Below are 16,399 nucleotides of genomic sequence, written 5' to 3'. Positions count from 1 at the left end.
ATATTGATTATACGTTCTCAGAAGGCAACTTTACTGGCATGGAATATCCCCTATTGAGAGAAATGATTTCACCATGCATTAAATGAAAGACCTAGCTATTCAAAAATAGTGTCAATAACTGCAACCATGACACAGGAATACAAGGATGGCAAATATAGCAAGAAGTCATATCTTCTGTCATAATATTACTGATCAGTATAGAGCTTTTTAGGTCCTATTTGGTTTGATCTGAGAAGAGACACTATGTGAAGTTGTACGTCCATGAACTTTTCCTTAGTGTTTGGGGTCACTCTTTCAACACATTAAAGTAACTGGCTAATAATTCTGGGAAAATTACTTGGGCCTTATGTAACAGATTTGCAGATTACAGCTTGCTGGACAGGAAGTCTTTCAAAACTACCTAATTCACTACCAAGTTAACTCTGTGAGCTCAAATCGGCCCAGATGTGTGGTCAAAATATCCACAACCATATAAAATCTGTTACAATCATACTACGCAGTCATATAGTCATCATTCCCAAATTTATGTTGGATGACAACTTCTAAGCTGTAGTACTGGTATTTAGTAGTATTCAAACACTATTACTGACATCAGAGATCCTCAAAAATTAATGTCCATCTTGCCCCGGCCACATTATAAGCCGAATAATTTTTAATGATCAGTATCAGGGTTGCCAGGTCTGCATTTAAGCCGAATATTAATTATAAATGTTAACTAGATGTGTTCACTACCTGTCTAGGAATGTGTGTTTACGCTGACATATTAAAAAAAAAAAAAAAAAAGTTTGTCTTTTCAAATCTTCTATCATGTGTCATTATATTCATTGAGCTGGCTCATGCGTTTTATGTTTCGCACTTCAGAAATGTGACGTAATTGTGTTAAGGGAGCACAGTAAATGTAACAAAGTGAAAGGTTCAATGAAGGAGGAGGCAGGAACTGGTGAACGTTCAACAAAGTTTAATGAACTTTTCCCCGTACAGACGACCCCATTGTCAAATGACCCCCGTTCACATGGATTCGTGAAGACAACTAAAAACGCTGTATTACGCATGTCAGGCCAGTAGTTGGTGATGTCACTTTGTAAAGAAACACTACGCACCTATAGACTGAACATGTAATATGCATGTTCACGACGTTTTAACAAATTTGAGTTTTTGTAGTTTACACAGAAACGATGCCTAATAAGAGGTATCGTTTTCAAAAACATGCACATTTAAACTCATTTTCAAATGTTTGCATTTTCAGGTCCCCAAAACAGTGTTGTCATGAAAATTAATTTGCCAAAACGCAGCCCTTAAAATGGCCGACTCCCTGATCAGTGCCCTGTCTAGTGAACTAAGGAGCAGATTCAGACGCACTGTTACGTCCCTCGTTAGTTAGATGTTATTGGAATATTATTAGACATAACAAAATAGTCGCACGTGTGTGTAATGGCAGTAACGGGAAGGCAAAAGAAAAAGGACAGACAACAAGCCAGCAACCTCGTTGCAAAGTTAATTGCATTAAATATAAGAAAGTGAAGTAATAATGTATTAAAGTAATAAATTGTATATTTACAATATATACAACGTAACAAGAATAAACAATCAACAAACGATCTGGAGGAGAGGAAGGAGCGAGAGAGTGGAGCTTAAATCAAAGAACTAAATATAACAACAACAAAAAAACCTAACTAAAGTTAAGGAACTAAACTAACAACAGAAAATGTAGAAAGAAACATCTTCAGCGTGCAAGACACTATAACTAAACTATACTATCTAACAAAAAAAAAAAAAATACATAATTAGCAGCACCACTCTTAACACTAGTGTGTCTAATACATACCGTTATCTACGTGTGTAAATGTAGGTCGCGACCTGCTTACCTGACCTACAACTTCTCCAGCCAGGCTACACAGCTTTGAACCGGGACATGAGATGAAGGTTTCACGAGTACAACGGTCATAAACATTCAGCATTTCAAATCAAGCACACGAGCGCAAACAAACACGGCCAACGAAACAAGAGAAAACTGATCCAACTGCAAGATAGTTAAAAGCAGTGAACCCCCAGGCACTGATCAATCTCTCAGACTGGTCTCTGAAACGAGAAAACAGTCCTCATAGAGCGTGCCTTCTCTCCCCAACCCATGCTGTGTTCGAAATACCTTCATTCACTATTCCCTACATTACTCCACTAATATAGTCCACTAGAAGGAGTGAATGAAACGAGTAAGTGAATTCGGACACTGAGTGCACCGGAAGGGCTGCCGATTTCGCATAGTTTGTGCTGTTGTTTAATAATCTTTTGAAATGTAGCAAACTGGCAGCTCCAGTAGTAATGAATATTTATGTTGTACTAACATGTTCAAAACTTTTAAACGATTTAATGATCAATTAAAAAGGAATTTATACCTGTATGATAATGATGGACCAGCGTGGTTTGGGAAATGAATGATGATTGATTCAGCTGCGGGCGCCATCTCCTGGCGAGACGCGGGAATTCATTCAGCGCGCGACTCTCACAGTGCATTATGGGTATTCTCTAGCCGTTGAGCGTGCATCGGTTGTACACTCTTTATTGCGGTGCATTGTGGGATTGAATGAGTGTACTCAACATCGTCCACTATGGTTTCGGACACCACTACAAATGGCTGTCCCCTCAAATAGTGCCCTATTTAAGGGTAAAGGGGCGATTTCGGACACAGCCCCAGAGTCTGTTTTCTAGCTGACTGACGCCATTGAAGTTTTGACCAGCGATTGGTGGCGCGATCCCTGACGTCAGAACCTTACGCCAGCAGATTGACAGACGGGTCGTCGAATCGAAATTCACACCTGAAACAAAGTCTGACACGCACACATATGCAGCAACATATGAAAAAAAAAAAAATTACATAGCACACCTTAACACGCACCCATAATAAATAGCTACATAGGCTTTTTAATTTTTAGCTTAACTGTCACAGAATGGAACGCACAGTATTGTGGGATATCAAAGGCAGCGAATAAAAATCAATCAGATGAAGGTATATCAGTGCCTTAATGCCTTCCTATCTTGGAATGCATCCTCTAAAGACAGCATTTTTAAACTTTCGGACGCAGCATAGATGCCTCTGGCCACTGGATCGTACGTCAACGTCACCACCATACTGGTCCGGGCAACTTGCCATAACTCTCACAAGTGCTGAAGACAGGTCTGGCTGTAAGAGATAGAGCTAACGACTTGATTACTTGTCATCAAATCGTGGCTCATATATATTTTTTTAAGCCTGCATATTTTCTCCCCATTTTAGCCAGTGGCAAGCAGGACAACACAAACCTCAAGGAAGGCTGAAGAAAGCCTGTCAGTGGACTGTTTTCTGCATTTCCAAGAGACTGTACCTCTTCTGCCTATTATATTACTACTTATACTACTATATTATTGTATTATCCTTATATTCACTATTTTATTTACTATTTTTATTTTATTGACTATTATTCTACAATTTATACTATATATATACTATTTGCTATTATTACTAGTTATTATATTACTAGCTACTATACTCATACTCAATAAACTCAATTGTATTTTTAGGATATTAATAATAATATAGGCTATTATTAATAATAATATGCTATATAATAAAGTTTCTATATGCTGTATATTGTACAATTACAATTTGACTTTATATTATATTTCATACAATTTATACTGTACTGAAGTTGTACTTTTTTTGTTCTACAGCTGTAATGTAAATGTTTTACCAGACCCATTAAGGATTACCTTATAATTATTGTGTTTGTACTGATTTTGTTTTTCCTTCTTCTCAAAATTGTGTACATATGGAGAACAAGTCATTCTGAGCAAACATGCTTAGTGAATTTATGATGTTTGAGAGGCTGAAAGATGAAAGCTGTGATATTAATGTTGCCCAGAAGGAACCACAGGATAAGAAATTTTTTAAGCCTAATCTTTTTTCTATCGGTTTCCATCCCTTTGAATGGAAATAAATGCATTGATTTAGTTCATTTGTATAACTGGTGTACTGACAGTATAGTTTTATAATTAGTGTAGGCCTACATAGAAATTTGTAAAATGCTTATAAATCACTAAATGTTTAATTTTTAAAATACTGTGCTGGTTCCTAAAATAATAAATACACAACTAGTTATTAGTAATCAACGGCATTATCGTTTTTATTTTTTATGTTTGTGGTTTCAAATTATTGAATTGTTTCGCCATCGTGCACTGAATGAAGAATCATAGTGTGCCCAGCAGAGGGCGCACACGACAAACCAAAACAATGAGCACATGGTAAAAGTCGGTACTGCCCCCATGCTGCACTGTGAACAAAGTTACAGACTACATCTGCTGCATTTATTTAAAACTGAATGATAAACATTATTCAAAACCATACTAAATAACAGAATTAAGGTGCGTGCAGTCATCAGCAATGTTTAGCCACACTTACTGGAATAAATCCGACATTTAACAAAATTGTATTCAGGTTTTTTTTGCTTTTACAGAAAACATTACTCTAGAGCAGTGCAAGACTGAAAGTGGGAAAGAGCAGATGCAGATGCAAACACCGCCCCTCCACCCCCGCCTCCCTCATCCTATTACTATGAGCAGCTGCTGGCCTATCGAGTCCGATACACTTTCACCTTTCAAGGATGTTTTGATCGTCAAGGATCTCGTGCATCCGATAAATAACCTATGTTGCCTTAACCCGACTGGATACCTGTAGAGAAGGAAGAAGCCACAGACAACAGACATGTCTGAAATCAGCATTGCTTGCAGGAGGAGCTGATAAAGGTAATGTGGTCCTCGCTTATCCGCCAATAAAAGCTTTACTTTTAGTTCAGTATAAGGCTCTACATATAGGCTAACAGCGTGACTTCTGAGGAAACTGTTAGAAAATACTTACATAAATATCACTGTTTTTCTCTTCTTTTTAAAACTGTCAAAGTAGCTTTGTGAAACTCACAGCGGCGTTCTGCGCATTGTAACATCCTGCTTTAACATTTGCTCTATATTTTGTTGTCTATTTCGCATCTATACCATACAGCCATGTAATATAGTAAAAAATATGGCCACCTAATGAATGCGATGAACTAATTATTCTCACAGATGAACGTATGCCAAGTTACTTACGCCATGCATTTTGAAGAGCGTTAAGCAGTAAACTATAAATGTCAGTTCACTTGTGGTCGCATCTTATCTCAACTGTGAAATATTTTTGAGCTGCGCATGTCTCAAGCTCCAAATGATACTTTGACAAATATAATGTTGATATAAAATGATAAATGGTAGATGTCCATCTTGGTAATACCTTCAAACGGCATGGGAACATATTAACCATTGATTGATTGATTGACGTGGTACAAATCACGGGTTTATAGGCCTACTTTATATATAACTTTTGATAAGAACATTACCCCAACATTACATTATATAACTAATGGTTAAAAGCATAGTTAAAAAAAAAAAAAAAAAATAGTTGAGTAAGAAATAGGCCTACCATGCAAATTATGTTTATGTATCATCTCCACAGCCCCCTTCAAGGGAAACCCGGTTGAAAACCCTGAATTAAAACCCTAAATGATTTGCTGTTTGTTGTGTTAAAAAGAATATCAGACTGTTTCAGACTTAAAAATGTGGGTTCAGAATTTTCAGGTCAGGTATTTGCAAGTAACTTGTAAACTTAATTGAGCCAAGGATTTAAGCTAGTTCTTGAAATTCCTTTGAGGGTAAAATTCTGACTGACAGCCAAGAAATTTGTTTTGTTGTGCTTGGAGAACCAACAGTGTAATAATTCCCTAGAGAAGAAAAGCATATTAACCGCAGGGGCATGACCAATTATATATATATATATATGTATATATATATATAACTGTAATAATTATTAACATAAATATATATATGCATTTGGCCACATATGAGTAGAGAGTGAGAGAGCAGACCCATCATTTTTTGTAGTCAATATCATTATCGTGGTTCTGGTTTAATGGTGATTTCCTGTTTGACCTTTTGAGACAACAAGCATGAAAAATGGAGGTAAAAGATATGGGAAGCCAAAGAGGGCTGAAGAATTACTGGAAAATAAACTAGATTAACATGTACAGGAGCAAAATACATAAAATATGCTACACATATGCTGATCGCAAATTATAGATCATAAAACTCAAACGCTGACTTGTTCATCCTTACATGAGCACAAATATATAAGAGTGTCTTTTCCTCTCGATTAAAATGCAAGAGCCACTCAAATTATTCAGTTTGCATTGTGTGACAGACTGTATATTCTTTATGCATGCATGTAACATATGTGAGAGAATCCATGCTGCCTGATGCTGAGTCAAATGACCTCCTTTACACCACTGCAGTCTGAAGATGTGTACTTCTCTGACTGTTTATATATGAAATGGCTTCCAGATCTGGGATATTTAGTGTCAAAAGCAGCCTGTTTACTGGGTCTGTCCTTAAGTAGCTTTATGCGTATCAGTGTGTGTCCTTGCTTGTGTGTGTGTGTGTGTGTGTGTGTGTGTGTGTGTCTATCTGTGTTGTGGGTCATTGGTTTTGACCTGCTGGTGTGTAAGCCTCCAGTCAGATACATGGTAATAGACTCTAATCATAGCTGACGCACATGTGTACCAGCTTGTCTGTCTGTGTGAGTGTGTGTGCATAGAATGAAATATTCCATCACACCCGAGTTAACCTTTAGTAGTTACTTTATACTGTGTTTTGCATCTTTGGATACTATCGTCTCTGGATTTGTTATTTTTTGTGAGAATATTTTTACCTGCAGCAGCATATAGTTCTTTTTTTTTTCTGTTCTCAACCCAGAGGTGGCCTCCTCCTACCCAGCCCTTCCCACGCTCTCGAATAGTCTGCTTTGATTGTCTACATAAAATGAAATCATATCTTTATTGTGGGTATTCAAAGCAACAGATCATTGTCAGTAATGTTCTGAGGGCAGCTCAAAAACAGAAAAATATCTCTCCGATGACTCTGCATTATGACCCCTGTTGGTTAAGGAAATATAAAAGTCAATATTTGCAAGCCAGTTATGATGACTGAAATTTCCTTCAGGGAAAGTCAAAATGCCTTAATGTGCGTAATGATGATCATGGACAAAAGCAATGAAACCAACGCATTGCTGTGTTGTTACTGAACCATAGGCATGATATTGAAATTCTGTCCAATACAGATAAGCCTCTATTTTCACGTTATGGACGATATTATAAATCTATACTGCTTTGTAAAAAGAAGGGAAGGTAAAACATTTTAAAACAGTATGAAAGATAAATATTCCTTTCAGGATCTTCTGTAGATTGTTAGAATTTAACTTTTAATAATAAAGGAAGGATAACTGCAATACTGGTAAGATTTAGTGCTCTTAAAGGGTTAAATCTTTGCCATAATTAATTGCTTCCCCTTTAAAATGGTGCTAGTGTTTCTAAATCACAAAATTGGGAGAACAATTTCAATATCCAGTATTGACAGATGGGTTAATGACTTGACGGGTCTTTTTTTTTTTTTTTTTTTTGTCCAAAGGCCTTAATAATAATAGAAAAAAAAATGACATCCAAAGCATGTAAGGTAGTACAACTAGATCTCTTTTATTGAATTCAAAAGGTTTTAATTTTATTTTGCTACATACAAAGGTATTTTAAAGATTTTGAAGTGTCAAAAGGTCATTTGGGTTAACTGTCCAAAAGCCAATACAGCCATTTCATGTGTGATTAAAATATCTTAAAATGTAATAAATGTATATATTTTTTATTCTGGCATGATTTTATAACATCATAAATCAACATAGTGCAAAATGGTATTGAAATTATGTGTAGAAGTCATTGCTTTGTTATGAGAAAGAATGTCTGGAAAAATGAATTTCATTATTTAATATAAAGGGACCATTTTGGATCAAGTCATGTGGTCAATATCACGTGACAAGATGTGGCATCATTCTGACACCTGCAAAGAACCACATGGTTGTGAAGCAAAGTAACTAACTCTCTTTTAACTATTTGAAAAATTAATTTTTTCACTTGCTCATACGCATGTCCCGAAACATCAGGTCATTCGGTACATACAACCGCTATAAAACATGGAAAATGTTGTAATATTTTAAAAACTTGTACTAAATATAAAATGTTTGATTGTCCTTTTGCTAGCTAGCTAGCAATCTAACTAGCATTGTTCAAAAATATTTGGTTTAATCGAATGACTTGTTTGGTGACAAATTTTGTCCATCTTGTAAAAAATAACAAAAGCTGAGTTTATTGATTATAAAAACCACATAATCTCATTGCTAACACTTAATAAAACATCAAAATTCAAAATTAATTATATATCCATTATGTTTTTTTTTTTTTTAACACTGTTAAAAACTTTATTCGTCAATGACCTGGATACAGTAAATAAGAAAAACAGATATCAGCTGATAAATTACATGATGTTGATATATTGAACATTCATAATAAACCAGGTCCCTGTATGGAATGTGGTACATTATAAACTGATTTATACTGATTTTTTTATTTCAAAATACAGTATTTGATCTTTAACTGTGTCTAATTATGTGATATAACACTGCAGAGTATAGCTTTACTTTCTGTTATCTATTGAGGTTTAATTTGTACCATCTGCATTCATGGAACCTGTTTTTTCATCATTTGTTTTATTGTATTCATAGTAAGCAGAACCACACTAATATAGAAAAGAGCTTTTCAACCTCCTGTTGTATAAAATTTCTAAACCATTGAGCGAGGTGCTGTCTGCCTCTATATTCCCCGTGCTTCAGGCATAGGAGACAGAATGCAGACAGCATGTGGCATCTTCAGAAAGAAATTTATTGGTAACCAGACCCACAGACATCAATGTGTTTCTGGAACAAACCTAACCAGACCACTTCTATCACTTAGCATTAGCATTTAGTCTTATTAACAGTGATGTTTCCAGTTTTGTTTTATAACTAATGTGTACATGTAACCACCTCAAACAATTGTCTTATCAGTTATCTTAATATTATCATGATTAGAAAATTACAAAAAAAATTTCTAGGTATCACAAAAGTTAAGCATTGAGATTACGGCGACAGGTTCATTAGCAGTGGCTTAGTTTTAGCTGACTGATCTGCATACTGTCGTTGTCAAGGATTAAATATCATTGAATTTCCTGAGTGAGCGTAAACTGTTGGTACGTCCCCTGTTTTACCCTTGAAATCCTGTTGACATTGTGGTTCTCTCTCTCCCTCTCTCTCTGTCTCTTGTTGTGTGTGTGTTTGCACGTCGGTGTAGATTTTCCCATGGGACGGAGCGGCAAAATTTCAGAGGTGTGGAAATGTTCAGAAAGAGACCTCCCCCAGGTAAACAATTAGCTACTCTCCCTAAACACACACTTTTAAATTTAAATATCATGTTGTGCTCTGAATTTAAAATACGCACATGCTCATCTAAGAGGGCTCTGAATCTTCAAAACAACTCAGTCTTCACTCTCATGGCACTTTGTAACTATTTAATGTTGTGGTTAAATTCGTATGAATTCATACAATCTCATTTGTACGTTTTTGGACAATCTACCAATTCCCCACTAATGGTTACGTTAGGAGCGGACCTTCATGCTTACTTTTTTCTAAAATTGCTTGCTAACGTACAAATCATAAAAATTCATACAAAATAATAAAATAGGTATGTTTTCTCATAACAGAAGGTTGCTCAGCTCAAGCAATGGTGTTAATAAAAGTTAGCCTCTTTGATTTCCCAGTAGCCTAGTAAGATATGAAATATCTTCTTCATGCATTACACTTTTAAAAATAAAGGTTGTTTATTAGCATTGATAGTTCCATGCAGAACATTAGCTTGAACCATTAGCATGAACATTTTTATAATTTTTTGTGTGAATGGTTAGCCATGGGTGTGATATTGTTCCAAAGCTTGGATCTTGTTTTCACTGTGGTGCAACATCAAAAGTTAAACACGAACACGTGAGTTGGGAGGGTTCCTTCCTTTGCACGAGATTCCCCCTCTCTCTACACACTCTGAGATACATACAGACCTAGCACGTGCACAGACACCTGACTAGTCCAGATGTCTTCCGCAGTGCCACCCCTTCTTACCACCCTCTTTGCCCTGGTATGTCACTGCCCATTTGTCAGAAGCCATTTTGGCTCTGAAACGTATTACTGTGTGGATATTTTATTGCCAGAGGAGCCAGTATGGTCGCTGTCTCCTCGTGTCTTACATCTTTCACAGCTCTGCAGTGTAAGTTGCCTCGGCAACCTCATCAGCGAGTTCCTATTGGCCACATCCTTGGCCAATAGAACGGCTTTCTGATTATGTCATATAAAAACAACGTCGTAGTTCTTCTAGTGGCGCCGCTCAGTGTTATGACAGGGTCCGGTGAGAGTGTTGATATGTCGTCGTCAGCGTCAGCCCAGTCAAAAACCTATATTTTTAGCTGTATGTCAATTCATTTTTGCTTATTTGGGAGTTTAAAGCCATATCAATTTATTAGACTGTAACGTTTAAGTAAAAAAAAAAAAAAATTATACATGCATATCTGAAAAGCAGAAAGTTACTCAAATTGAACTGCATTTAAATAACAGTTGTATATAATTCAGTTCTGTGAAAGTGTAATCGATTCTGATTCACACCGAATGACCTGAACGACTCTGCGGCAAATCAAAAGGGAGAGGGAGTGAGCTAATTTACCGCCGCGACTGTAATTTGATGTCTTCCACTCACCGCTAGTCATTCGGCGCCGGTCTGCAGCTGCCGCGCGCACGTTTCTCCGTCGCTCCGCTGGCGTGAAGTCCGGTTGCTGTGTACGCAGAGCGATATAAATGAAACAACGGTGGGACAACATGACTATCCCAAAAGACATCCCAGAGAAGTGGTTTCCAATCATTCTCCCTCTAAAAAGGAAGAAAGAGGGATTAACCAACTCGACAAAAATAAGAAACGGAGCAGGTACCTTTGCTTTGCGTTGTCACTTGTTTACCACAGATGAATTAAGTCTAGCTGGTGATTTTTAGTATTCTAAAGTACATAACATGATATTCATAGTGGAATAGGCTAGAGGTCATTTAAACTTTAAATCAATAATGTAAAATTTATTTTTATTCTTATTTTTATCAGTGTTTCATCCTCCTTGAACACTTCCCTGCCATGTAAATAAAAAGCATTTGTGTTCTCCCATAAGTGTTTATTCATTCATTATTTCACTCTAATGATTGTCTCACAAAATCACACCAATATCCAGTGAACACTGTGTGCGTGTGTATGTTTGTGTGCTTGTATGTCCCATGACCTTGTGATCGTATCCATCATGCTTTCCCCAATCAACACTCACAGTCTATTCACAGCATCTCAATTCATTTTACATGTAAAACAGTCTGTATAGTCTCAGGCTTTAGAAGGGCTTGTTATTGAATGTTTTTGAGATGATTGCATAACCTAATTTCTACAGTACATTGAAAGTAAGTCTTTTTAAGATCAGTCACATGATATATCTCACAATATTTAATTCACTCACTTAGACTCTTTCTCATCTGCATGTTTTCCATGCCTCATCACAGCAGTTTATTTCACAGTATGTTAAATGAGTGAACTGTGTAAACTGATTATCAACATGCGGTCTAATTTTTTGTAGGTTCGCCCCATTTAAATGTAATTTATGTAATGAACACAGCCAGCAGTATTTTCACTATCATGCTTTGTTGATGCAACACAGCTTATATTTTTCACTAAAGGTAATAATTGTTAGAAATGTTTTTTTGTAAACCTTTGTTAGTGAAATTAAAGTGTCTGGATGGTGAAATGTATTTAGCTGTTGTGGCTTAGAGTTGAGCTTGACCTCTCAGATTCTGTGACGCAGACTGCAACTGAACAAGCATGGCTGTTTGTTTGGGGATTTTAAGTTCAACTTTATGTGTTCTTTTTTAGGTCTGGGGGATTTTTACACTCAGTTGCCTTAATGTATGTGTAGTTATTTCAATTTAGTATGTACAGTCATTTGTGGTACATTTTTTTGTGATTTTTTTATTTTTATTTTTATTTATTTATTTTTTTTACCTGTTCAAAAGGCTGGAAATGATTATGAGATTTTTCATTTCTTTGTGTTTCTGGTTTATTTGTCTCACTTTTCTCATGTCAAGATATGTTAAGATTTCTGTCACATCATATCACAGTGTTTATCACACCATAGTCTCTCTCATTATCAGTCACTAGACAGATAGCACAATTTGAAAATGCCAGAATGACTCAAACAGACAACAGGTGTACAAGACCAGCAGTTTCATTTCAAATCAAGAAGAGGCCTAAAAAATCACCTTTGCTGTCTTCTTTGTTACTTGTTATCATTCGTCAAATAATTCAAATGTGATTAGGGCCCGAGCACCAAAGTGCGAGGACCCTATTGGATTTCAGCCATTTATTAGACATTGTGTTCCTTTTTCAGTCATTTAAAGGAACTATCCTTAAGTTGACCTTTAAGGCCAAGAAATATCCAGTAGACAAGCCGAAGACACATAAAAAATGTCTTGTGGTGGACTTTTCCACCTTGGGTAAGAATAGTTATTGTCTTAGTAATTACAGTAACACTGTTCCTGGCCTTTTCAGGGGTTGATTTCTTAACACTGGGTTTGAATGTCTCCCAGCAGTCTAATCTGACACAACAGTGATCATCTCCTGCATGACCATCTTATCTCTGTAGTGCATTTAACATTGCCATTATCATCGTTACTTCCAATTAGAGTTATAATTTAAAGGTTTAAGGGAGATAAGTGTCTTTTTGTCATCTCTGTAGATAATTTATGCCATCAAAATGGATGTAGCTGTATTTTATATGGCAGTGTTAGGTATAAGTCTGAATGTATTGCATAATTATTATAACGAGAAGGGCTTAAAGGGGGAATTTTCTACTAGCAAGGTTGGCTTTTAATAAAATTTGGCTTTCTCTGCATTATAAATGTGAAAAATTGATTAGAGAAAGCAGAGAATAAGGGCTGTGGCAATCTCTGTTGATGGTGGCACTCTCTGTTCTCAGAAATGCAGAATTTCGATCTGTTTTTACAAAAGCCCTGGAACTGTGGAAAGTCCACCAGATGATGCAAAATGATGCAGTTTTCATCATCCAGCAGACATTCACTGAGAAATAGTGTAAATGGGGATATCTGGGTGCAGGAAGCACAACGAAAGAGTATATTGTTTATTTCCATATGCTACCGACAGTGTGAAAGTACAAAGCTGGTTGAAAATCGAAGTGCTGTACTTTCAGTCAGCTAGAAGAACTTGCACGCAGTACACACTTTAAATCACACTTTTATGATATGCTGAAAATTGTATTTATGCCTTATTTATTTGTATTTTTTAATTATACATTCTGTGTCTTCTCCAGTGTGTTTGAGTGCCAACTTCTCTGGTTTGTTATAAGTGCAGTTGTCCAAGTGCTTCATATATTTTCATATGCACACACACACATCTAAAACAGCCTCAAGGAACATGTATTTGCCTTTTGCTATACTGAGTGCATTTTGTTTTTATCTGGAGAGAAATGTTCTTAGTTGCAGTCAGTGGGTGTTAAGCCTGTCCTTATGTGAACCCCTGTAATTCCTTGACTCTGAGAGTCTGCTAACTTACTCATAGACGGTCATACTGTGGGGCAGTTGTAGCCTAATGGTTTGAGAGTCTCAGTACAGGCAGGAAAGAGTGGGGGGAGTGAATAAACAGCGCTCTCTTCCACTTTCATTACCCACAACTGAGGTGCCTTTGAGCAAGACACCTAACCTCCAATCGCTCCCTAGGTGACACAGCAAAAATGGCTGCCTGCTGCTCCAGGTGTGTGTTCATGGTGTGTGTGTTCAGTACTCACTGCTGTGTGTGTGCACTTGGATGGGTGAAATTTCAGAGCTCAAATTGGGACAGGGACACCATACTTGGCTACACATCACGTCTTTTTTTTGTTTGTTTTGTTTTTCACTTTATATTGGTGGTTTGGGTGGATGGTTTTGGTCAGTGCAGCTAAGGAAAGAAGAAATGGATGGAGGGATAGATGAGTCAGCCAGCTGGGCATATGAAGGCACATGGCAAAGAAGGAATGGGGAAATGGGAGCAGACTGCAAGAGGAGAGAGTGCAAAAGCAAGCAAATGATGCAGAGACTGAGATGAAATTAAGGTTCATGTGAAGGTCATGTGCATATTTTATCAGATTAACAAATGCCTCATGATGGCTCAGCATATGTTTTGGCATTGGTGTGTAGCATAGTAAACTTTCCCTCACCATACAGAACAGAAGGACCTTACTTTAAGGAAGACCAAAGAATGTTTAGAAGTAAATAAAGACAATAACAAACACCTCTTTAGGCAAATGCAACCAATTTACGTGAATGCATTAGCGAGTATTTTGCCTCTGTTAAGGATGGAGTCGTTGTATTTGGCTCGTTCCTCTGCTGTGTTTGCAGAAAGGTTGAAGTACAGTAGCAATTAGCTCACCCACTTTGAGGTTAATTTGAGCCTGTGGCTTGTCTCTTTTAGACGTTAAATGAGACGAATGCTTTAAAATAGTGGAGACAACAGGCACTTCAATTGTGCTTTAGTGCTACTTTGACACGTTGATTAAATGTGTGCTGTTTTTGAGACCTGACTGAAAGTTTCCCTTTGATAGGAATTGATTGTGTTCTTTTATATCAGGCATGGAGTAATGGCTGCTGAAAATTCAGCTTTGCTATCACAGGAATAAATTACATTTTTAAATACATTGAAATAGAAAACAATTGTAATAATTTACAATTACTTTATTTTTAATATGTAATAATATTTCACAATAGTACTGTTTTACTGTATTTTCCATCAAATAAATTTAGCCTTGGTGAGCATAAGAGTTGAAGCAGGTTTGTGAATGTTTATGCCAAAAAATACTTAATTTTAATTATGTATGCTTATCATAGAAAAGGTGCTTATCATAGAAAAGGTGTATTCAACATGTATTTAATGTTGTTGTTGTTTTGAATAAATTAATAATAGATACTGTTAAAAATGAGCATAATGTCAATCACAGTGAAGCTTTCCATGACTTATAGTCCATCTATGCACCACTGGCTAACACAAGACATACTGTATGTACTGCAACATTGCACATCCATAACTTGCTGGTCTGTTTGAATTTGCAGAGATTTGTGAGCTAGCGTAACGGATGTCCTTGGCAGTAATGCTGAATCATAGCAATAACGGCTCCTTCTCTGTCAATGACTGTTTTTTGAGAAACACCACACAAGCAGCGTTTCACTGCGTCTCTTGCTTGTCCTTGGCTGTATTAGTAAGGGCGCTGTGTTAAAAGTGCTTAATGGCCCAGTTTGCTGAGGTGCTGTCCGGATGGAACCAGACTCTCCGACGGCCTGAGCCATTATGTCATCGGCAGCCAATAGGCAGGCAATGCACTCTCAGACTCTGGCAACAGCAGTGTTGCTTTCCATCAGAACTGATAACAGAGAGGCAGAGAGTACAACAGATAGCCACGAGCAAGGGAAAAGAAAGATGTGACCTTGAGGAAGAGGAAGAAAGCGAAATAATAGGGGATGAGTACATAATGAGGGAGTGATGGGACAGGAAGGAGATAGTGTACGAACAGAACATTTTCATAATTGCCGTGACAGACACGGCCCGCCCCCGAGGACTTATTTTTGAAACCTATCAGTAGGTTACTCTAAATAAAAAAAAAATTGACAAAAATGCCCATCGCTATTTAGAAAAATTATTACAACTTTATAGTTATCGCTATCATTATAGTTATCAATCTTGGTGTGAATGGGCCTTTAGTCTATATACATGGTGCATTGTTGACCTTCATGACCTTAGGAATGGTATTTAAGTACATAGGCCCTGTCCCAAATGGCACACTTCATATGCAGTTTGGGGCTTGTGGACTTACAATGGCTGCTGTGTGAGTGTGTCAGTTAAGTCCATGAGACCATAGGGCAGGGGTTGGCAATTAAGTTTGGCATCGGGCCAAAACAAAATTTCGCCACTAGATAGCGGGCCAGAACATAGTCAAAGGAAATTAATTGATGTAAAATGCAACTAGAATTGCCTGTGACAGACTCTTACAGTGTCTTTTGTAACTGGTATTGAGCTGTTACTCTGGGACAGTACAGTCATTAACAAAAGCCACATTTGTGTTGCGGTGTCCGGGTTTTACACTGGATAAATTAATAAAGCAGAGTAGTGACACGTAACCTGGCAAGTATATTCATTCACCAACTTGCAACACAGATCGCCTTGTTAAAACATATGTGGGAGATGCGGAATGGATAAAAATAACTCAAAAAATAAAAGAGGACTTGAGTAAGCCCAGTAATGGCATGTTTGAGTCATGCTCTTAACGAACTATGTTTTATTTCCTCTTTCCATATTGTGAATAATAAATGTGTATCATTTTA

At 36.9% G+C, this 16,399-nt stretch overlaps 1 protein-coding gene across 2 annotated transcripts in view; it reads left to right on the top strand.

Moving 5' to 3' along the window:
• Window positions 1-4,544: 4,544 nt before the first annotated feature.
• The window catches only part of atp8b2 (ATPase phospholipid transporting 8B2), a 41,321-nt gene continuing 29,466 nt past the window's right edge, over window positions 4,545-16,399 (top strand). The window contains exons 1-2 of one of the 2 annotated variants that reach the window (XM_051865126.1): window positions 4,545-4,776; window positions 9,264-9,331. In XM_051865126.1, the coding sequence (XP_051721086.1) occupies window positions 9,307-9,331 (25 nt within the window). In that variant the 5' untranslated portion in view covers window positions 4,545-4,776; window positions 9,264-9,306. Of the gene's footprint in view, window positions 4,777-9,263; window positions 9,332-10,346; window positions 10,935-16,399 lie in introns of those variants that run through there. The other variant, XM_051865123.1, reaches the window with a different exon arrangement.

The sequence above is a fragment of the Ctenopharyngodon idella genome, chromosome 16 (assembly GCF_019924925.1).
Source record: "Ctenopharyngodon idella isolate HZGC_01 chromosome 16, HZGC01, whole genome shotgun sequence".
NCBI classification, from domain to species: Eukaryota; Metazoa; Chordata; class Actinopteri; order Cypriniformes; family Xenocyprididae; genus Ctenopharyngodon; species Ctenopharyngodon idella.
The sequence above is the reverse complement of the archived record's forward strand: the minus strand, read 5'-3'. Positions and strand labels throughout refer to the sequence as shown.